The sequence below is a fragment of the Zophobas morio genome, unplaced genomic scaffold (assembly GCF_036711695.1).
Source record: "Zophobas morio isolate AGI-343-1 ecotype UQ-CSIRO unplaced genomic scaffold, CSIRO_AGI_Zmor_V1 ptg000044l, whole genome shotgun sequence".
Lineage (NCBI taxonomy): Eukaryota > Metazoa > Arthropoda > Insecta > Coleoptera > Tenebrionidae > Zophobas > Zophobas morio.
In genome coordinates, this window is record NW_026972149.1 from 4,661,892 (window position 1) to 4,681,901 (window position 20,010).

The 20,010-nt window shown below is 36.3% G+C and overlaps 3 protein-coding genes across 5 annotated transcripts in view; 2 read left to right on the top strand and 1 right to left on the bottom strand.

The window, feature by feature from the left end:
• The first annotated feature begins 3,229 nt into the window (after positions 1–3,229).
• On the top strand, positions 3,230–5,994 carry LOC135141533 (M-phase inducer phosphatase). Its single transcript, XM_064072715.1, has 3 exons — positions 3,230–3,411; positions 3,979–5,031; positions 5,088–5,994. Exons 1-3 carry the CDS (start codon positions 3,359–3,361, stop codon positions 5,353–5,355), a joined length of 1,374 nt encoding a protein of 457 aa, XP_063928785.1. The 5' UTR covers positions 3,230–3,358; the 3' UTR covers positions 5,356–5,994.
• A 358-nt stretch (positions 5,995–6,352) lies between these two features.
• Positions 6,353–7,677, top strand: LOC135141521 (protein D2-like). 2 transcript variants are annotated; one of them, XM_064072694.1, is made up of 5 exons: positions 6,353–6,461; positions 6,565–6,688; positions 6,736–6,859; positions 7,183–7,396; positions 7,452–7,677. In XM_064072694.1, exons 2-5 carry the CDS (start codon positions 6,569–6,571, stop codon positions 7,588–7,590), a joined length of 597 nt encoding a protein of 198 aa, XP_063928764.1. In that variant the 5' UTR covers positions 6,353–6,461; positions 6,565–6,568; the 3' UTR covers positions 7,591–7,677. The 2 variants fall into 2 exon arrangements, with proteins under 2 accessions (XP_063928764.1, XP_063928766.1); XM_064072696.1 differs by having other exon boundaries at positions 6,355–6,461; positions 6,621–6,688.
• Positions 7,678–10,722: 3,045 nt separating this feature from the next.
• LOC135141481 (alpha-1,6-mannosyl-glycoprotein 2-beta-N-acetylglucosaminyltransferase) overlaps positions 10,723–20,010 on the bottom strand; it is a 40,007-nt gene continuing 30,719 nt past the window's right edge. Inside the window, exons 2-7 of one of the 2 annotated variants that reach the window (XM_064072613.1) lie at positions 13,967–14,392; positions 12,851–13,092; positions 12,496–12,802; positions 12,218–12,325; positions 11,707–11,921; positions 10,723–11,650 (exon numbers count right to left, since the gene is read on the bottom strand). In XM_064072613.1, the coding sequence (XP_063928683.1) occupies positions 11,440–11,650; positions 11,707–11,921; positions 12,218–12,325; positions 12,496–12,802; positions 12,851–13,092; positions 13,967–14,365 (1,482 nt within the window). In that variant the 5' untranslated portion in view covers positions 14,366–14,392 and the 3' untranslated portion in view covers positions 10,723–11,439. The remainder of the gene's footprint in view (positions 11,651–11,706; positions 11,922–12,217; positions 12,326–12,495; positions 12,803–12,850; positions 13,093–13,966; positions 14,393–20,010) is intronic. The other variant, XM_064072614.1, reaches the window with a different exon arrangement.

A 20,010-nucleotide genomic window follows, 5' to 3' on the forward strand; every position in this document is an offset into this window, starting at 1 on the left:
GGGGCTAATTATCTTCTTCCGTCTAATGGGAATGGAAAATTATAGAATCTAGAATGTGAAAAAAGTAAAAAATTATACTATCGGGAATTAGAAATCTCGCGAAAATTAGGCTTGAAAATAAATTTCAAATGTCCTTTGGTAATTTTCGAAAATGGTTGAAAAATGGGTGAAAATATCAAAAATGTCAAAATCAGTCTGATCCTGATAAAATTTCCGATTAGTCTAATTATTTTTTCAGTCAATTTAACCACCCGTCGGTCTGACAACGAATGAAAAATTCATCACAAACGAGATTGGGGTGGGTGGGTGGGGCTTATTTTTTGACCTTTTTTTCTTAACATTTACAGTTTTCTTTCAATAACACGATACAACATTTATTCCAGTGAAAGAAGGATTTTGTAAGTACGCTCCGCCCTCGATCGGACAACAAATAAACAATTCATCACAATTGAGGTTGGGGCGGGTGGGAGGGGCTTATTTTAGGTTTTTTCTCAACATATATAATTTTCTTTCAACAACATGATACTTACAAACATGTTTTACGTGGTAGTTTCGTGTAAGCTCCGCCCCGGCTCACGACGAATAAAAAGTCATCACAACTGAGATGAGGGTGGGTGGGCGGGGTTTAAGTAACCATGCTGTTCGAAGAAAATTAAATCAATTAAGTAAAAAAGAAAGCTAAAAGTTAAGTCTTGATCTCAATTGTTACGAATTTTTCGTTCGTTCTCAGTCTGAAACGCGGAGCAAAATTTATATTTCCCGACAAAAATGTACCATTTTAAACATATGTTGATGACATGCTTCTACAGGTGTGGTTCATGAAGCCTACCTATATTATTTTCAGAATTTCTGTTCTTTTACCTTCATAAATTTGAAAAATGACAAAATGCTGTTAGCAAATTTAACCACTGCGAAAGTGTGTACCTGAGCATGAGATTAAAGCTGCTTAACTAGACCTCCCAATACTGAGAAGGCAGGATTTTGAAAATTGTACAACTGCAGATGTCCAAGTCGGTATGTTTCCATATTTTGGGTTCAGTCTCAACCCACCAAGTACTTTTAATATAAATCAACTGTCAGCTCCTTTATGAGTTAATCCTGGAAAGATTTTGGCGTTGGGTTGATTTACAATGTTGGGGGTACCATTCATTGGCATAACCGTTACCTCGAGATTACTTTCTTAGGACAACTGCTACCTGATAAGATAACTCCGACTCTTATAATTACTTTGCGCCTCTTGACGTAAAAGGGCAGATAAGTGTAAAACAAAGTTCTCCGAAGCACTTGAAACTGAAACAAAAACCATATGGTAAGGATTCCCACACCTACACGTAGTAGTACGAGTTAGTAGTGAAGTATGTTAAGATATTGCTACAATTAACAATTGCCTTTCGAGCTATCACGCCATGTAAAATACTCCCGTTAATACTAAAAATATAAACATAGCTGGGGGTTAGTATCTCACGTGGAATATCTAATTTACAAACGTAGTTAACTCGACAATTTATATTGTGACTGAAAACGCAACTTCGTAATTTCATTGCGTGATTACTCCTGTAACAAGAACACGTTCGCTATTTATGACGCTATAGATAAGAAAATCGAACGTATCTTCAAGTCGAGCGTCGAAAATCGTCAAAGGTATGTAAATTTTGCTTTAGTTAGAGCAATTATTTGGGGTGAGAAGAAAGGATGACCTAAGCAAACAGGTACATGTAGTGAGAACGTCCGTAATTTGCCAGCATAAAGGTAAATTTCCCTGTCTGGAGCCAGTTGGCGCAGTATTTGGTACAATGATCCGATTGTTCGGAGAGTTCCCATGTCACTTACAGGGAACACATTATTCTCACGCGAATGATCCTTCTCTGTGATCTTTTCCTATCGGGACGTGCAGATGACTCTTACTTTGATAACACTATATTCAGATTTCAGAGCTGTCTTCTCCGCAAGATTACCGCCTGCGAATTCAACACATTCTATTCTTATCGCGAAACACGCGTTTCTATAACAAATATTTTCGTAGGGCAACACCCTTTACCCCGAAATAGAACTTCGTGGTTATGCCCCCTTTTAAAACACGTGGCCCACATTTTTAGGACTAAATCAATTTTTTATTTCTTGGTTTCGCTTCCAGGGTGAGTAATTTACACCACACTGGATATATCTGGTTATCATGACAGACGATAAAAACCAAGTTTAATGACATGTTAAATAGTATACAGTGTTGGCGCCCAATGTGGGGGCGTGCACTAAGACTAAGTCTCCTCACAAAAGAGAAAAACAACAAGAACAATAATAATTTTGTCAGTACCTTACTCATGTCAGTAAGGTCATAACTAAGGTGATTGTATCATTCCAGGTAAAAATTTTAATCTGTCGCCTATCTTAATACGATCAAACTAGCCCCAGGTCCACATCAGTGGTTGTTCGATCATAACAACATAATTATAATTGACAATCAACTCATTAGGATTATTTATGTGTTATTGAAAAAACAAAACAATGACGCCATACGTTCCAGTTTTGTATGAACTGATATAACGACACAAACAAAACCCATATAAAATGCGAATTTGTAAATAAGTGAAATTATCGCTATAAATACGTTTCAGTAAAGTAGTAACGGATGAATGATAATTTTAAGAAAGTGTTGTTTATTGCATTCTTCGAACACAAACACAGTTTTATTATTTTTCTATTAACAATGCAAAGCAGGTACGATCAGTTAGTTACGTAATAGAAAAGCTCGATGAGACTTACCCCCACCACTCCTAGGCGCCACATTTACTTAACTTAAGACACTTGATTAAAAAATGATTAAAATTTATAAACACGGCACGTTCTTTTCTCGTAAAAAATAAGTTAGCGTTGTAATACTTTATGAATATATTATACGAAGTACAAAAAAAATACAAACTTTTAAGAAGCATGTAACAATGGCTAAGAAAAAAGTACAGTGTGTTTAAGCTTAAAAGAATTTCAGGTTCCGATTGTGCTTTCGAATCGATTTGAAGCCGCTTTTGAAGCCAATACGAGTTCGTCCGGTTACCTTTTCATTTCCAAAAATTAGGAAAGGGTATTAAAGTAAAAATTCTTATTCCCAGGCGCCCCTCCAGCCTTGATGTTGTTTTGGCGCCCTTGCCCTAACCCATGGCGGTCTATAGGGTGTAATCCCCACCATCGAAGTTAGTGTCGTGGGGATAGGCAATTGTAGAATAAAGACTGAGCTAGACTTCGTTCGCTTCAAGTCTGGTTTGAGTGTTGTGAGTGCACGTTTGACGTGCTCCTCTGTGTGCTTGTGTTTGTTTGTGTCAAGTTTAAGAACAATAAGGATAATAATTAGTAATACATAGACACCATGTGGGAATCTATAACTACGGATTCTTGTGAAGTGTGCCAGTGTTCTCCAAGGTAATTGATTGTCACTCGAGTCTTCACGGATTACCCCTTTTTTCCCGCAATGTACCCCAAAACCAACCATTCAAAAATTACGAAAGTTTCGATTTTTACAAAGCTCGAAAATCGTTTTTTCGGCAGCCGAGGTGGTGCGTCAAATCGTAAATTTCCTTCCAACTAAATTTACGTGTACAATGAATAAGTAAACGTTTTTGTTTTGGGTGATAAACATTGCAAGGACACTCAAAATTAAATATTGCATCGACTGGTGAAAGAAATGAGCGCGAAAAACTGCGGTTCTTGTCAGATTATTGGAGACAGGGTCGGAGCCGCCCGTTCTGTCATTAACACTAAATTTGCAAGTTCTACCAAGGTCGGCAACGTTATTCGCGCATATTTACTTCTTTTATTTTTTAAGTCTCGCTTTTCGGCAAAAAGTAATAGACGTTTTTCGGTGTTTACAAGTTTATATATAGCGAGGTCCACGACTTCGAAAAAGGTGCACACGCTAATTAAAAATAATTATTGTTTTGCCCTTTGATGAAATTTTCCCTTCCGACACTTATGTATTTTTTGTTCCAGATCCAAGCGAGCGGAAAAACCTTGCCTGGACAAAGAGAACATCGCCCGGCCTCTCAGTCCTGCCAAAAACGAAGACCTGTCATTTTACGCAAGTTCGAGTCCTCCTAAAGCCGTTTGTGCCGGTACTTCGCCTAATCACTGCAACCACAACCTAATCACTCGCCGCCCTCTCGAAGACCATGATCCCAATTCCAGCGATTCAGGTTACCACACCAACTACCGCAGCGACAACGGCAAATTTTCGTCTTACGCTTCGCCATGCCGCGGATCTTTTGAATCCGCGTCCATCGGGTCCATGGAGGACGAATTCTTCGAAGATTTTTCCTACATCGAGCCTCTCGAAGATAATTTGCCTCAGGACTTCAACAAGCTCATAAACGGCCCGATTGCGTTTCACAGCAAGAACAAAGAGACCACCGCGACTAAGTCGACCTCGCCGAAGGATCTGGTCATCCGGCCCTTGTTTCGGCGGGCGCTGTCTTTCCAAAACGAAAAATCCCTCCCTGCGAGCAGCAAAGCGAGATCTTGTCTATTTACGGAGTCACGTCCATTCAAACGACCAGAACCGCCTCAGGAATTTGAAAATCCGACGAACACGAAGAAACAGAAGGTGGATGATGATCAAGAAATTCCGTCGGTTCCGTGGGTGCAAAGACCTATTTTGAAACGCGCGTATTCCGCGACGGAAGAGAGTATTATGTGTGCCGTACAGAAGTCGTCAGTGGAGCCGGACCTTATCGGGGACTTTAGCAAAACGTTTTGTCTGCCGTTGACGCAAGGACGTCATCAGGATCTGAAATCTATAACGCCGGCGACGCTAGCCAGGTTAATCCGGGGGGACTACAACGGGAATATCTCGTCGTTCAAAGTTATAGATTGTCGGTATCCTTATGAGTACGACGGCGGTCACATCGAAGGTGCCGTTAACGTCTACACCAAGGACCAATGCATGGAACTCTTGAACAATTTCAACACAGCAGCGAACGAGCATATGAAGAGAAGTAACATCCTGATCTTCCATTGCGAGTTTTCGAGCGAACGTGGGCCTAATTTGTAAGTTTGGTAGTGAGGTTTTTCATCCAGGGTGCTAATCTTGTTTGGAATTTCAGGTATAGGTATTTACGGGAGCAAGATCGACAGATCAACCAAGACGTATACCCGTCTCTTCATTACCCGGAAGTTTATTTGTTGGAAGGGGGTTACAAAGACTTCTTCGAACAATTTGCAAATTTATGCGTACCTATCTCTTATACGGAAATGCTGCATCCTGAACACGAAACGGAGTTGCGGTATTTCAGGCAAAAGTCGAAAACCTGGAATGCAGATTCCCGCCGGCGTCAGCCTCGAACTAACCTCTTTAAGAGGCTCGGAATCTAGATAATAGAAACCCCAGTGCCAAAACTTGTAAAATAGTACAAAACGATACGAGTGCGTGTATGGCCAAATGATATGTACAAAGTAATACGCTATATTTGTCGGTTGAAGACTAAGTCTTCGTTATGTATAACACGATGTATATAAGAGAGTACCTACATAGCTTGCTCCAGATTCATACAATGAGATGAGCTCTTTCCTTTGCAATGCTAAACCACCAAAGTTTCTTTTTGTTAATTTTTAACAGTCGACTTTAATGGATCTACCGATCCTTTTTTTTTTAATTTATTTTTTATGTGCAATTTGATCAGCAATAACGATGTGATGTTGCATTCCTTTACCAGTTCATATGCTTTTTCGCTGTTTGTGCTGGTGTTTGTTTGCAGATTTTTCGTTCATTTTATTAGTTAGTTAGTACGATTTAAGCGTCAGTATTGTTTATTTGTATCCTTCAGCATATCGAGATGTGTTCGGAAGCAACTGTTGGGAACTTTTTTACTAAATAATTGTGATTTGTTCACCCTTTGACAGACTGATGTTTCCCCAACCGTTGCACCATAGATTTTAAGAGTGATACTTAATATTATAGATCTGTATATTTTAATATTTTTTTAACTTATAAATAAATTTTTGTTCTATGGAAGGAAATTTTCTTTTTCTTTAGTAAAATAACCGTTTGTGTTAAACTAATTTCATTGATAATCGTTATTTAAACGTTTTATTGCCGTGGCGCCATCTAGCTCTCGGAAGCAAAAGCTGCACAATTATAAAATTAGTTTCCAATTAAAAAAAAATCATGCTCTTTGGATACAAACAATATCGGTTATAACTGTACATTGCGTCTTAGTTTCATTTTTTTTTTGTGTTAATCTTTAATGTGTTGTGTCGCCATCTACCTGTCATAACGTATTGCACGCTTTATCCTCATCCCGCGGAAGTTATTGACAGTTGTTACGTAACAGCGCAACCCAGTCATCTCCCGCTAGATGTCACGCAAAAAACCGGTTTTGCTATATAGTGATCTAAGGTCACTATTTACCGGCGTGTGTTGATTCTGTCATATTCCGAGTGTGACCTGTGTTGTCTTCTGGAATTTTCCGTGCAATTTGGTAAGTTCTTAGTGATAAGAAGCTTCAACAATTTGCTATTTAGATCTCTGGAGACATTTTTCCAATTTCCAACCCCAACCCGTCACAAACTAAAATTTTTCAGCCAAATGTTTGCGCTTAGAAGACCCCTATTTTCAAGTCGTTTTTTCTCTTCTGTAGCGAAAAACATGGAAAAACACTGCGTCGTTCCAGACGTAGTTGATGTGGCACCGGAAGTAGTTGCCGAGGTAAGTAGTGGAAATGTGAAATTTGATAACCTAAAGAACCATCTTAGGTGTCCTACCCCAGTGGAGTCAAGGTTGACCTTGGTAATGAGTTGACACCGACGCAAGTGAAGGATATACCGTCTGTGAAATGGAACGCAGATAATAACGCCGTCTACACCCTTTGCATGACTGGTAACTAATTTTTGTATTTTTGTAATCTGTGCCAACTTTAACCTTCAAGATGTCCAAGCAAAATTTTTGAGGTTAAGGTTTGACAAGCTCCAAACATCCTACTACACGTTTCTAATGGGTTTTAACACCTAATTAGCAATGAAGAAACCATTAACAGATCAAAACTTGTTCAGTAATTTACAACTGTCTTTCAACAAAACCATTAGTAAAAATGAAAGAGTATAAGTGATACTAATGTGCTTTGAAGATGTGAAAATTGTGTGCAATAAGTCATAAAACCAATTAGAGGCTTTGTCATCACCTATTGATTAATACATCTTCAGACCCAGATGCCCCCAGCCGCCAGGACCCCAAGTTCCGAGAATGGCACCACTGGCTAGTCGGGAACATTCCTGGTGGCAACGTTGACCAAGGCGAGATCCTTTCCGCTTACGTTGGTTCAGGGCCCCCGAAGGGTACAGGGTTGCATCGCTACGTCTTCCTGATTTACAAGCAAAATGGCAAGATTAACTTTGACGAGAAGCGTTTGCCTAACAAGTATGTCAATTGCAACACGTATGATAATAATTTCGTTTGATTGACGCATTTCTAGTTCTGGAGATGGTCGTGGCGGTTTCTCTATCAGAAAATTCGCTGAGAAATACAAGCTAGGGCAGCCGATTGCTGGTAATCTGTACCAAGCTCAATGGGATGACTATGTCCCTCTTTTGTACAAACAATTGGGAGGTTAAACTTGCGTATAGACTGATGTTTCCATGTTTTTGATTTGATGTTTTGTTCAATTTTGAGTTTTCCGAATAAATTTCTTCGTTCTAGAATGGTTTTGTTGTAGTGTACAGTGAACATTTATATAAAAACCGAAGCTATTTTAATCTGGCTTGTAAAACTTAGGAATGGTACGTCGGCACGAGCTGTGGGTAAGATATTATTTTGTACAAACTGAGCATGCAAGTCTTAACAGGTTGCACAAGTTAACCGGTGCTTAGTCAAAAGTGTTCAAACACTGGTCAAGTTTCAAGTTATTAAAAACAGTAAAATCTAATCACCTGCGAATGCCGTTTCCACTAAGACATGTTCATGAACACTTTAAACAACATTGAACTAACACTTCACTCATGAAAGAACATTAATACTTCTTTTATTAACTAACATGCATGAACTCGTCGTCAACGATTAAGTTTCAAGCTGTCAAGTTTGAGGTGACGTCATCATGACATCATGTGAGTTGTTGAAAATTGAATGGAACATCAAAAATTTTCATGTTCAACTTGTTAATAAAAATGATGTGTGTTTAAATTTTTGTGGAAATTTTTATTTTTAAACCGAAATTAATGACTGTTAGTTTTTAGCGAGTGCCTGCAGATGGCACCTCGCGATATTTCTAGAGTTACTGGTGGTAAACTTAAAGAAATATGTGCTATTTTTGTGGTTCTTGTTTTTTTAAGTGACTGATTATTTGTCAAGTTACAGTTGAAAGGGTATTTTTAAGGAACTCACCAGTGCGAAGGTATGTAAAATTGTCTTACTAATGTTTTACAGCAATAAGTAAAAAATTCTGGACTCTGTATGGATTCAGTGCAAATGTCAATATAACTTATAATTTTCCACTAAGCAGAAATTACTATATTTTATTTGTAGTTAATTACTTTAAACGTTAAGTGGCTATCAAACTCCATGACTAATTAGGTTAAGATTATTTTAAATGTTGATATTTAATATAACTTTTAATGACACACATTACTGATTAATAACTAATTGTATTAGCATTTATTGTACAAATAATGCTGTTTTTTAATGAAATGTGTTCATGCATTGCTACAAAAGTGCATACAGGTTTAAGAATGTCTGTCATAAGTAATAGAAAATTGTAGGGTACCTTATTATTAGGCGTTATGCTACATAAAGCTCCTTTATTTTTGTTAATTGACGTTTCTTCTATAATTTGAACCTTCGATAGATAGTGCAACTGGTACATGTTCTCAAGAATTAATACCATTTTTTTACCATTTTAACGAGTATTGTAGCTTTGACACTAATGAAAAGGTTGCTCTATACGGACTATTTTCATAATGTGCCTAAGGTTTTGTCTTTTAAATAAAAAAGACACTTTTTACATATATTTCAGCAACAGTAGTATGGTCAAAACAAGAAAAATTTTGACTTGACAGATGATTATGGTAAATAAAAAAAAATCAATTAGTAGATTAAAGTTGTGTATTGTATCAGGGTTTTAAATTATCTTCACATTCAACCTCAGAATAATAAAGAAAATAACAAACTCAAGTGTCACTACTTTATGGATATCAGATCGTCTTGTTTACCTACATTTTCACTGATCCCTGTTTCATTTTTAATATGTAAAAATAAATTACTACAAATGCTATGTTTTTTAGAAGAACTTTCAACCATATGCGTACATATCGCAAACCACCTGGTTACTGAAGATCTGTGGTAACCCTATATACCTAACAGGTATCAAATTGCGAACCGTTTAAACTTAAACGCCTCAAAATTTTCCCACACGCATTCAAATAAACGAAAAATATTAAAAATAACATATTCGTAATTTGAGAGCTTACAACAAAGTGACATTCAGCGTTATAGCTCTAGGGTTCCTGTAAATTGACGTTAACGGTGTACGGTCTGGCTTAATTATTTTATTTGTAAAAGCAGCCTAGACCACGATTTCATTAAATTGTTCAATTTAAAAAAGTGCCCACCTGCATAATATGTTTTGCGTGCGGTCAATACGAAATAAAGTGATTGAAATGAACAAAAAACATCTGCAAGATGCATGAGACGAAACAGTTAAGTGTGCCATTACATAAACACGGAGTGACTATTAAAAAAAGATTTTTACCACGGTGGAACGTTTAAGGTGGCTTACCATCTGGTTACGGTGCCTGAGCAATTACCTAAATTCCTACATTCTCTTCCAGTCTATAATCAACTGTGGCCAAAAACCAACTGTTTACGGATCTTTTTACAACGCTTTTGCATATGCTGTACAACAATGTAACTTAATTTGACAGTTCTGTTCACATTTCGTAGAATACAAAAATGTGGGTATCCCATTTCCATGAATGCAGAAAAACCGTAACCAAATATTGTTAAACGAATGTGTATTATGATGACACACTAGTTTGTGGCCACAATCTGCGCCTATTTTTAGCTTTGTGACAAGCATTTCTTCAAAATTGAATACCTACTGGTTTAAGGATTATAGGATATTAGAAGCTAATTTATTCAGCCCCTTTTGGAAAGTTGACGTCATCTCCAATATTGTTTAATAAATCTTTATTGAACATCGTGTAGCTTCAATTTTAATAAATTGGTAGCCAGACGGTTTTTGCTTTTGCGTTGTTATATTTGTGTGGTTGGTGTGGAACGTTATATAATAGTCAGTTACGATGTAAAAGGAAATATTAGAAATAAAACCGTGACCTATGAGATGTTCCAAGTTATTGCTTTTATAACCTTGAAGACAGTTGTGGTTAAAGTAGAACAAGCTCTTTACGGTTTACTACTGCAAAAGTGCTGATTCAACACAATTACGTTCTATTAAAAAGTAAATACAATACAACGTGGTAATTATATAATTTTTTTGTTGTTTGTTCTATTTTCATTTTAATAGTGAATTAAGTTGTCTGTGGCTTAAGTAAATTTGTTTATTTCTGGAGTGTTCGGGCGTGTAATGTCACTTTTTGTTCTGCTATATAAATTGACGTGTAATTGCTACTTAATGTCATATTAAATTTTCCGCATTACTCCAGGCTTTGTAAGCATAAATAAGTAAATATTTTGTAACAATGGACGGATTCGTTAAGTTTTTGTTGACCAAAAGGCTTAATAAAAACACAAAGGAGAAACTGACTATGGTTTTATTTGCTACAACAGTTACATTTTTGGACACTGAACTCAATTTACAACATCATACTGCAGTTTTAAAGCATTATTGAAAACGAATAAATTAAAAACAATTGATGGTTCAAGCTATAACATTAAAAAATGGTTCTGTTCTACAGAAACATCAGTTTTGACTAGATTTGAATTTTTTCTTCCTATTCCACAGAGTAGAAACTTATGAGTAGTTGAGCATTTTACTGATGAATGTATAGTGTGTAAAAGATAAAAAGTGGCAAGAGAAGAGTTTCGTAAAAATGGACAATAGGAAGAGTATTACATATATATAAAAAAGAATACAACAAAATGGACACATTTATCTATGTACACGTTGTGTTATAAAAAATATCAATTATCTTTTGGATTGTGCAAATCGATGAAGCATTAACATGATGATGAATTAACACAGTATTTTGAAGATAATTGAGTTTTTAAATAACAACAACTTATCAATAAGACTAGATAAAAAATGCTGACTAAAATCAATTTTTAACAAAATCGTTATAAAAATATAACACTTCTCTTCTTCAATGACTGATTAATAAACAACTGTAACTTTAAAAACTAAAGCACCTTCATTTAAAACAATGTAAAAATAGTATCAGTCCCCTGGCTCTCAAAACATCATAATAACAAAATCAAACGTGAATTACTAAAAAATATTAGACAAAATTCAACTACCTAAGCGTCATACTCATACACAATTTATGGTCTCTGCGATCACCCCATCCTCCATTACCTTTGCGCAGTTTGGTTTTCTTCAACAATGTCGTGTACGTTAAGGTTAGATAGCTCGGGTACAAATGTCTTTTTGCAGTATTTAAAACTTGTTGAACTTTTGAAATTACAGCCGTCGATTCACAGTTGTTTTTCTTATGGTGTACACCACTGAAACAAATCGTTAGCGGTTCAAATTTCGCGCGCGCGCCAATTTCAAAACGCACCATTCTCCAATATGGAAGACTCTTGGACCTCGTACCACCATCGCATGGAATTTATGTTTCAAACAATTTTGCGAAATATGTTGTAAAGACCAATCCCAATTGTAGTCGTCATATTTGCAAAAATAGTCAGCACAGCCTACTATATCCATCCATGTGGAACGATTAAATGCCATTCCCATATTATGTTTACTGCTGATCCAAGGTGTTATTTCCACCTTAAAATAATGAAAAAAAAAACTTCTGAAACTTGTTGGCACAGATCTGGGGATTGACCGCACATGCTTTAAATTATTCTTTTAAATAAATATGGATGATTTCATCAAATGAATGCTACGGCAACTGCAATAATTTCTATATCGGGGGGAATCATGCGACAATATTGTTTTATCACGTGTTACAAAAGCAACGCTGGGAGATACAAATTACGTCAAAAGGGTTGTAAAGTGTCGGTTTGATGTAATTTGTACTACGGGTACAACACATAGAGCGACATGAAGGCAAGCGAAGCTACCTTCTGTGAGTGCTGATACAGTGAGGGCAGTACTTGAAATGTCCAGGAGGGATGAACTTGACCTGCGCTAATTATAGATTGTTGCTTGATAGCTCGCAAAGCCTCTTTCTGCAATTTACAACGTATTTACAAAATGTGAGTAACAACATTTATAAACACATAAAACAGAAAAATAAACAGATTAGTTGCAGCTGAAGCAGCATTGGTAATTCACAATAAATTTCATCAATTAACACAACGTATGGCGATACAATGAAATGGAACCGTTCGAAAGTTACCTTTTTCGCATCTCCATAGTAGTTGAATGTTTTTAAATAGGTACCCAAGGACAGGATGTTGCAATGTTTGCAAGATTCCTTACAAGTCTTTTCCATCAGTTTAAGAATATAAATAAAGTCCTCCGCCACATAATGGTCTTCTTCCAAAAATACCACTAACCCTGTATGGTTTCGAGTGATTTCCAACTGATTGAAAACTCGATTCGCTTTCCACCACCAGTGGTGCTTCGTTTGAGTGAATTTAGCCTCACGATAATGCCCATACAAGTCTGGGTAGAGCGCATTGTTACATTTTTTTATTAACGCCCTGAAACATACACTTCAGATACCACTTTGTAGCTCCGAAAGTACTTACTGCTCTCGTTTAATATCCCTCGGGCAGTCGTTTGGATCTTCGCCAGGAAATTCATGTGGATGCGTTTGTATCGAATACGGATAAAATATCTGTATGACTTTACAAAAATCAACGCTTTGTACTAAGTTGTTTATTTCCTCGTCGTAATAATCATGGGAAAAAACGAGCAGAGCTTGGGAAATGCCACGAGCTTGGGCCAAACTCACAATGAGATGCCGGAGATAAGTTATGCGATCGTGAATCTGGAAAATCGTTGAAAATTGTGAATAACTTTCCTGTGTTAATATTAAACGAGAACATTAAAAATTCATCGGGGAACATAATTTCTTGGTAAATTTGCCGAAATTGCCCGAAACTTACTCCTTTAACTTCGCAATTTTATGACAAGTCAATAAATAATGGATAACGGAAAGTAATGAATATTCCAACAATCTGAAACTTCGTTCCTTTGAAAAGTCTCGAAATACAGTTAATAGGACTCAAACCCTATAAAGTGAACTTACATCGGATTGGTGGATTAGTGCGCCGCAGTTTACATATGCCCCAATCAGTATCAAGTTAAGCAACTAGAGCGTGATTTTCCAAATTAGAACGATTTTTTCAAAGTGTAACAACAAACAACGGAAGTAATTCCAATAACTTCGAAAATGATTGGTTTAAAATAAAGTTTGATTTGAAAGTCAAATATTTGTGCGTTGGTCGAATGCGGTCAAAAATGTCCCGCTGTTAATAATTCATAAAAGTCAGTGCATGTGCAGTTGTATATAAAATTTAAATTACACTGGAAATTAATGTTTACAAGAGGAAACTGACCTCAATTGCTATCAGGTTTCGGTAAATTACTTTCATTAAACATTTAACGACCAGGTTTCGTATGAATTATAGCGTTTAATTAATAAAAACCGAAAGCTAAAAGTCATTTGGAAAACCACCCGAATGATCCCACCCGAAACCGACGCCAAATTAGGAAATTAGTCCATGAGGTTCGTACATTAAGCTAACAACTTGGGACGTCAAATATTTGGTCGTAATTAGTTATAATTAATCCGGGATAAATATTTACAAGCGAAGTACGGTTAATCGAGGGCTTCAAACAAATTAGCAACACAATCATACCTGTATGACTATAACCACTGAGTCGTTTTGCAGAGGACCAAAAGTCTCTTCGTTGTAAACAGTTTGTTGTAGATTGTATTGTGCGATGTTTCGTTTAATATCCGATATATTGAGTGTCATTTTACTGTAGGCCACGTTGGCACCAGCGGTGCCATTTAGACCCGAGTTGTTCGTCATATTCTTAGGCCTTGGCGTTAGGAACTTATGCAGAACGGCTGGCACCATGCTAAGTATGGCAGCATTGGAATCGTTTACTTCTGAATTTGAATCGTTTGAACCACGGTAACTTAAAAAATTTATCTGAAGTGATATAAAAATTATTAAGAAGATTATTAAGCCGGTCCGTAGCCATGTGTTTCCTCCTCGGCGACGCCCTATGAGGCCACGCCCGCTGCTCATGGTATTGCATACCAGCTTGACAAAGCCCTGAAAAAAAAAACACACTTTACTATAGCAATAATTAACTAAATTTAGAACTATTAGGTATATGGGACGCCCATGAACATGAATCATGCACGAGTCGGCAGTGTTGTGGAAACGGAAACGCTCGGGAAACAAGATATTCGCGTATAGCGTTTCAAAATGACGCAGTCGTGTCCTTTGTTATCAAATATCCATTAAGAAAAATTAATTTTGTTGAAGGAAATAAAATTGACATTATGTCGTGGATTAAAAATAAATGAAATCAATGTGAAATGAAGTTAAAACCAACAAACGTGGCTTGTTATTCTCCTAGCAACATGAATGATCTCCAAGAAGGATGGCAGAAAACTACCAAGTGGTTTGAAAATTATAAATCGGGCGAAACGGAAAATTAAAGAACAGAGGGAACAAACAAAAAGTGAACATCGCTAGTCAACCAATTACGCGAGAATATTAAAATCCTAATTGTTATTACGGAGAAGGGGGAAAGAACTGGAGTGTTAAAAGAGGTTTGATCAATAACGCATTTTAATGAAGGAGATTGAAGGGTTTCGTACATTTTAACGATCTCGAAGGAATGCAGACTTTGATTATTTTACGCAAAAGAGAGAAAAAACACCAACTTACACGAAGCATATGACACTAACTACAAAATTCCTGCTACTACTAAATATATAAAGACGAAACTATCGCATGTACAGAATATGCTTTATCAAGGTAGTATATTTAACAAAACGGAACAGATAACAAGCAATTTTAACATTAAACTATATTAAAGACCCCATGTTATAACGTATTGATAAATTTACCATTATCCATTAAGAACGACCATGTTCGTCCTAACGAAGTACCATAAAACGTCAAACCCCAAGGAAAACGACACAGCAAGGTGGTGGGTATTTTATTACCCTTTAGATTATATTGTTTGCAACAATGGAATAGTATTTTATAGGTCATTAAAAATATGCTAATAAAACCTTTAATGAGTTGGATAACTTCGTCCATATAGTGTTAGTAATTTTGCTAAGTCGTGCAACAATACTTTTAAAAGATAAAAAACAACGAATGTAGTAATCCGTTATGTAAATATCAACTTTTTATATTAACCACAAACAAGTTAGCAATCAAGGTTTTCAAAAAAGTTCAGTTTTATTGTTACAATTCAAATTTGCCGCCAAATTTTTTTAAATTATAATTAATTACAGCTTTATCCAACTTATTCAGAATGTGTATGACCTCCGTAAATGTTAATTTAACAGTTTACTATTACACAACACAAACAAACAATTTAAGTTAAGTGTTACCATTTATTCATATGAATTAATTAAGCAGTCGAAAGTGCAATTCTTCGTATAAAATTCCTAAAATAAGGTTACAGTTTCGGTTTATTATTTCTTTTTTCTAAAAATGCGAAGACATTATTGTAAGTCAGGTTTAAATTTGACATTTCCAAGACTATAGAAACGAATATGCAGTTACCAGGCGGGAAATTCAAATTCATTTAGTACGGTTGTAACTTTCATCAGTTATTTACTAAAAATGACAAGGAGTTAACTGTCGGTTCTTTTCAACATCAACTAACACAATGCACGACCCACGACAACGTTAACACTCATATCATAGTCTTGCCAAAGAAATAAATATAACTCGATTTGTAGAGCTGGCGGTGTTGCCAAATTTTTAAAGTTACAAGGTGCGATCCACATATTGTAGATATTTTTAGCGAAAAGTGACACCAGCGCCAACGGTCAAGACCCAAACTAAAATTAGTATATAGAATGCATTGAGGTTAAGACTCCTCTACAAATGAAAGAATTTTATTGTTGTAACGAAAAATGTTGTCGCTGTAACCGGTTAGAACGTTCGTTGTTCCAGTTTTTGCGTGCATGAGTATATTAGTGTACATCTCGGTTTCAGGTTGGAGCGGAGTGGGAGGTCGCCGCTGGCTGTTTTAAATAAGTCCATACTTTTGCGAAACACTGTATCTGTGTGTTAGCATTGTAGCTTTGCCAAACTTTAATTTTCTACCTAAAATCTGTCCCGAAATTAAATGAAATTGTTCTGCAAATCCCATGATAACTGGAGTTGGGGTTTAACATCCACCTCACTTTAAGGCAAGGTTTTTGTAATCCTATTTCTGAAGTTACGGGTGTATTACTTCACGTTTATTAGATTCGGGTTCTTGTCAGCTGAAACAGAATCCCGCTAACAAAGAAAATTCTTGCTTGATGATCTAATCGCACGTAAAAATTAACTGTACTTAAACCGATGCTCGTCTTCACATGGCAAAAATTGGATGACATCCAAAATCAATTACTCAAAAGTACAACATTACAAGTATTCTGTGTCGGTGAAGTGGGAGCGGTAGATTTTCCACCTTTGTTTTAATTTCCTCGCGATTTTTTCCTTCATCGATTTTTTTATTAACAACGCTAAATTCAATTAGGTCAAGCCAACACCGTGTTCTAATCTAAGAAAGCGGCAGTGATGGTGTATCGCGAAGATACAAAAAGCGGCATTTTAATGCTATAGTCGGACGTTTATAATTTGCATGTACATCGTTTGAAAATTCGTTTATCGCGAAGGCTACTTCAAGGGTGAGGGTTTTTATTCCACATGCAACATTCAAATTACTTTATTAAAAAGGAGGTCTTTTTCTGCATAGAATCAATGCCATCATTTTGGAGAAATTGGAAAATTGGATCTTCTCCAAAACTGCCACTGTGAAATACGACGTGTCAAATATTCTTTGCCAAAGATCATCCAGTTATTTCCGGGATAATTTTTGCAAGCACAATTATTAAGACTCAAATCAAGCACAATCCTGCTTTTGGTAGTGCGCATCGTGTTGTAAATCTTAATCGAGTTTTCGAGTAATTAACCATACAAATTGTACGTGACGCTTCACTGATATTCTCCATCACATTTAATTCTCCATATTGGTTAACGAAGTGATTAATTTTCTAATAGGCTTGGGCCAACCAGCTCCAGGTCTCTTTCAAATTTAAGCGTAAATACAGACGAATGCACGATTTTCGTCGGGTCATTAAATCAACAATCCCAAGAACATTTGTTTCAAACGTAAAATATGATTATATTTTATTCGGGAAAAAGGCGTCTAAAACGATAATTTGATCTCCAAAATCACAACAAAGCTTCATGAGCTGGTTTAATTTACGCTTCCGGATGAAAGAACTCTCATTTGTGTATTTAACTACGCAATTTATTTCTAGATGGTTTTTTATTATTCAGCAAATTTTTATACATTTTTTACTACGATTCAATACATCGCAATCGCTCTATTTGTATACAATGCAACTTATCGCTAAACTCAGCTTTTATCGCACCTTGACATCTCCACTAACTAATAAAGAAACTATTGTTTGTTCGATAAAATCTAAGATATCCTCCAGCTTTGATACAACTTTAATAATAGTACACAAAACTGTGAAATCTTTAAAACAATTTGCAAAGTTTCAAGGATGTAGATAAAAGAGACAAACAAGATAAAAATGCATTAAAACGATATATGCTATGTCCATCAAACACACAAAAGGCTTTCAATTTGTTTGTATCAAATGGTGAATGGTATGCATCCTCAGCCAAAAATTACTTATTCCAAAATCGGATTCATAACGTATTGACATGTTCATTTACTCAATAAATTTTATCTTATTTCCTATATTTTCCCGTTGCTTAGTGTGAAAGTAAATATATACATGGTAAAGTGAATAAATGCGTTATTATTATTATTAACTAGTGTCAAATAATGTTTATTACGCGTCTATTTACGAATAAGCATATGCCAGGGGCGAGATGAAGATGAGTCAAGCGGAGGGGAATTGAAACTAGGGCCAGGGAGAAAATACCGATGGGTTTTCGGAGTATCGTTATATATTATTGTCTTCGTAAACATTAAAACAACAACAATAAAAAAAACTAATGGAATAATTCTCCACCTGACCGTACTTTCCACTACGTTTCGCATAACTCATCTTCATCTCGCTATGCGGATGTTTATTCGGGTAATAAACATTATCTGACAGAAGTTCATACTTTCATCGTAATCCTGTAGCGGCTTTAAAAGTTAGGTCTGGTAGTTTAGATTTCCCCGACTATAACAGGCGTATAGTTTTTGAGAACTATTCAACTTACAAATAAACTTGGCTTTAACCGCATGGTGCTATCTCAGCTAATAGGGGAGCTATTGGTCGGAAAGAAAATTGGCTTTTCCCAATAGTTCGCAGCCGGTGTGAATTGATAACAAATTGTTTGCGTTGGTGATCCCCTGTAGCCAGTACATCATTTTGTGATGTAGGGTGTACTTGGGATTTAGGAAGTTTGTCAAAATTTTAGTATCGATCTTCTTGCTTATTAATTAACAAGAGAGGTGTGGTTTTCGGCTGAAATTCCTGACACTGAACAACATTCCGACTCCCATATCTACCGTCGCATGAGGAATGAGTTTTAGAATCACATTAAATTATGAATATGTAGCTTGTTTGAGTGTCTCGCATATGCTTATGGTAAAATATACGTAACCACTCGAAAGTTCAGTCGTAATTCGGTGTTCTGAGTAGGAAGTCAATTAGTAAAGTTACTTCTGTGATTAGTTGGTGTAAACCCCGCCCACTTACCCCCTCCCTCGTGTCAGGTTTCTTATTGCGAATGTCAACGAAAATTTGAATCTGACGTTATTGATGTTGCGTAACGTAGGAAATGTGAACCGAGCTGGAATTCTTCATATATCATAAGGTAGGGCCGTGTATCGGCAAGCTCAAAAATTCCTCCGACGATCCTGCAGGCTCGCTGCAGAGGATATTACGTGTGCGTAACTACGTAACTTTAAAACTTTCAGCAATTCACGTTTTTAAACTCGACGAATTATAGAAAAGTGGAGCGATAAAGTGGATACGAAGTTATCACAAACTTCCCGATTTATATGTCATATACCCCGACGACACGGCGTTAAAAGTTGGATTTTCGGAAAACTTCTTCCAACATATTCTCGGCTGTAAACAGATTTGAAAGCCGCCATATAATAAGTTTAGTCGTGATTTTAATCAAATTTGGCGTCGTGGTTCCTGCCTGTTAATTATCAGCACTGCTGATATCGACCGAAGGACTCTGTTTCAACGTCCCTAAAAATTTACTCAAATAAAACAATCGCCTCTGCGATTAAGACTTTGTTTTTATCGCGGGCTTGTTAACACTTGCGGGTTCTCAAGACCGTAACCATAATCGATTTATGACATTCATTCGAGTATCTTTTCATGTTGCGTCTTTCCCTCGATTTACACGCTGTCTTGGTAATTTCACCACCTTTAATAAATTCGGGATTCCATTTTCGAAATGAAAATTTACATTTTTACCCGAGATAAATTTTATGTGTATACTTCATAATAGCCTGAAGAAATATATGCACGTTAGGTTGAATTATGACGTCGTGATAACGTTGTTTTTTAAATTATTTACTCATTTTTACATAGAAATTTCTCATATCGACACCACGAAAAAAAAACGTGTCAGAGTTGGCTACGATGATTACAAAACTATAGTTGGCAATTCTGTCCTATTACACCGTATCATGCTGTCAACGTGCTTTTGAGATAAAAGTTGTT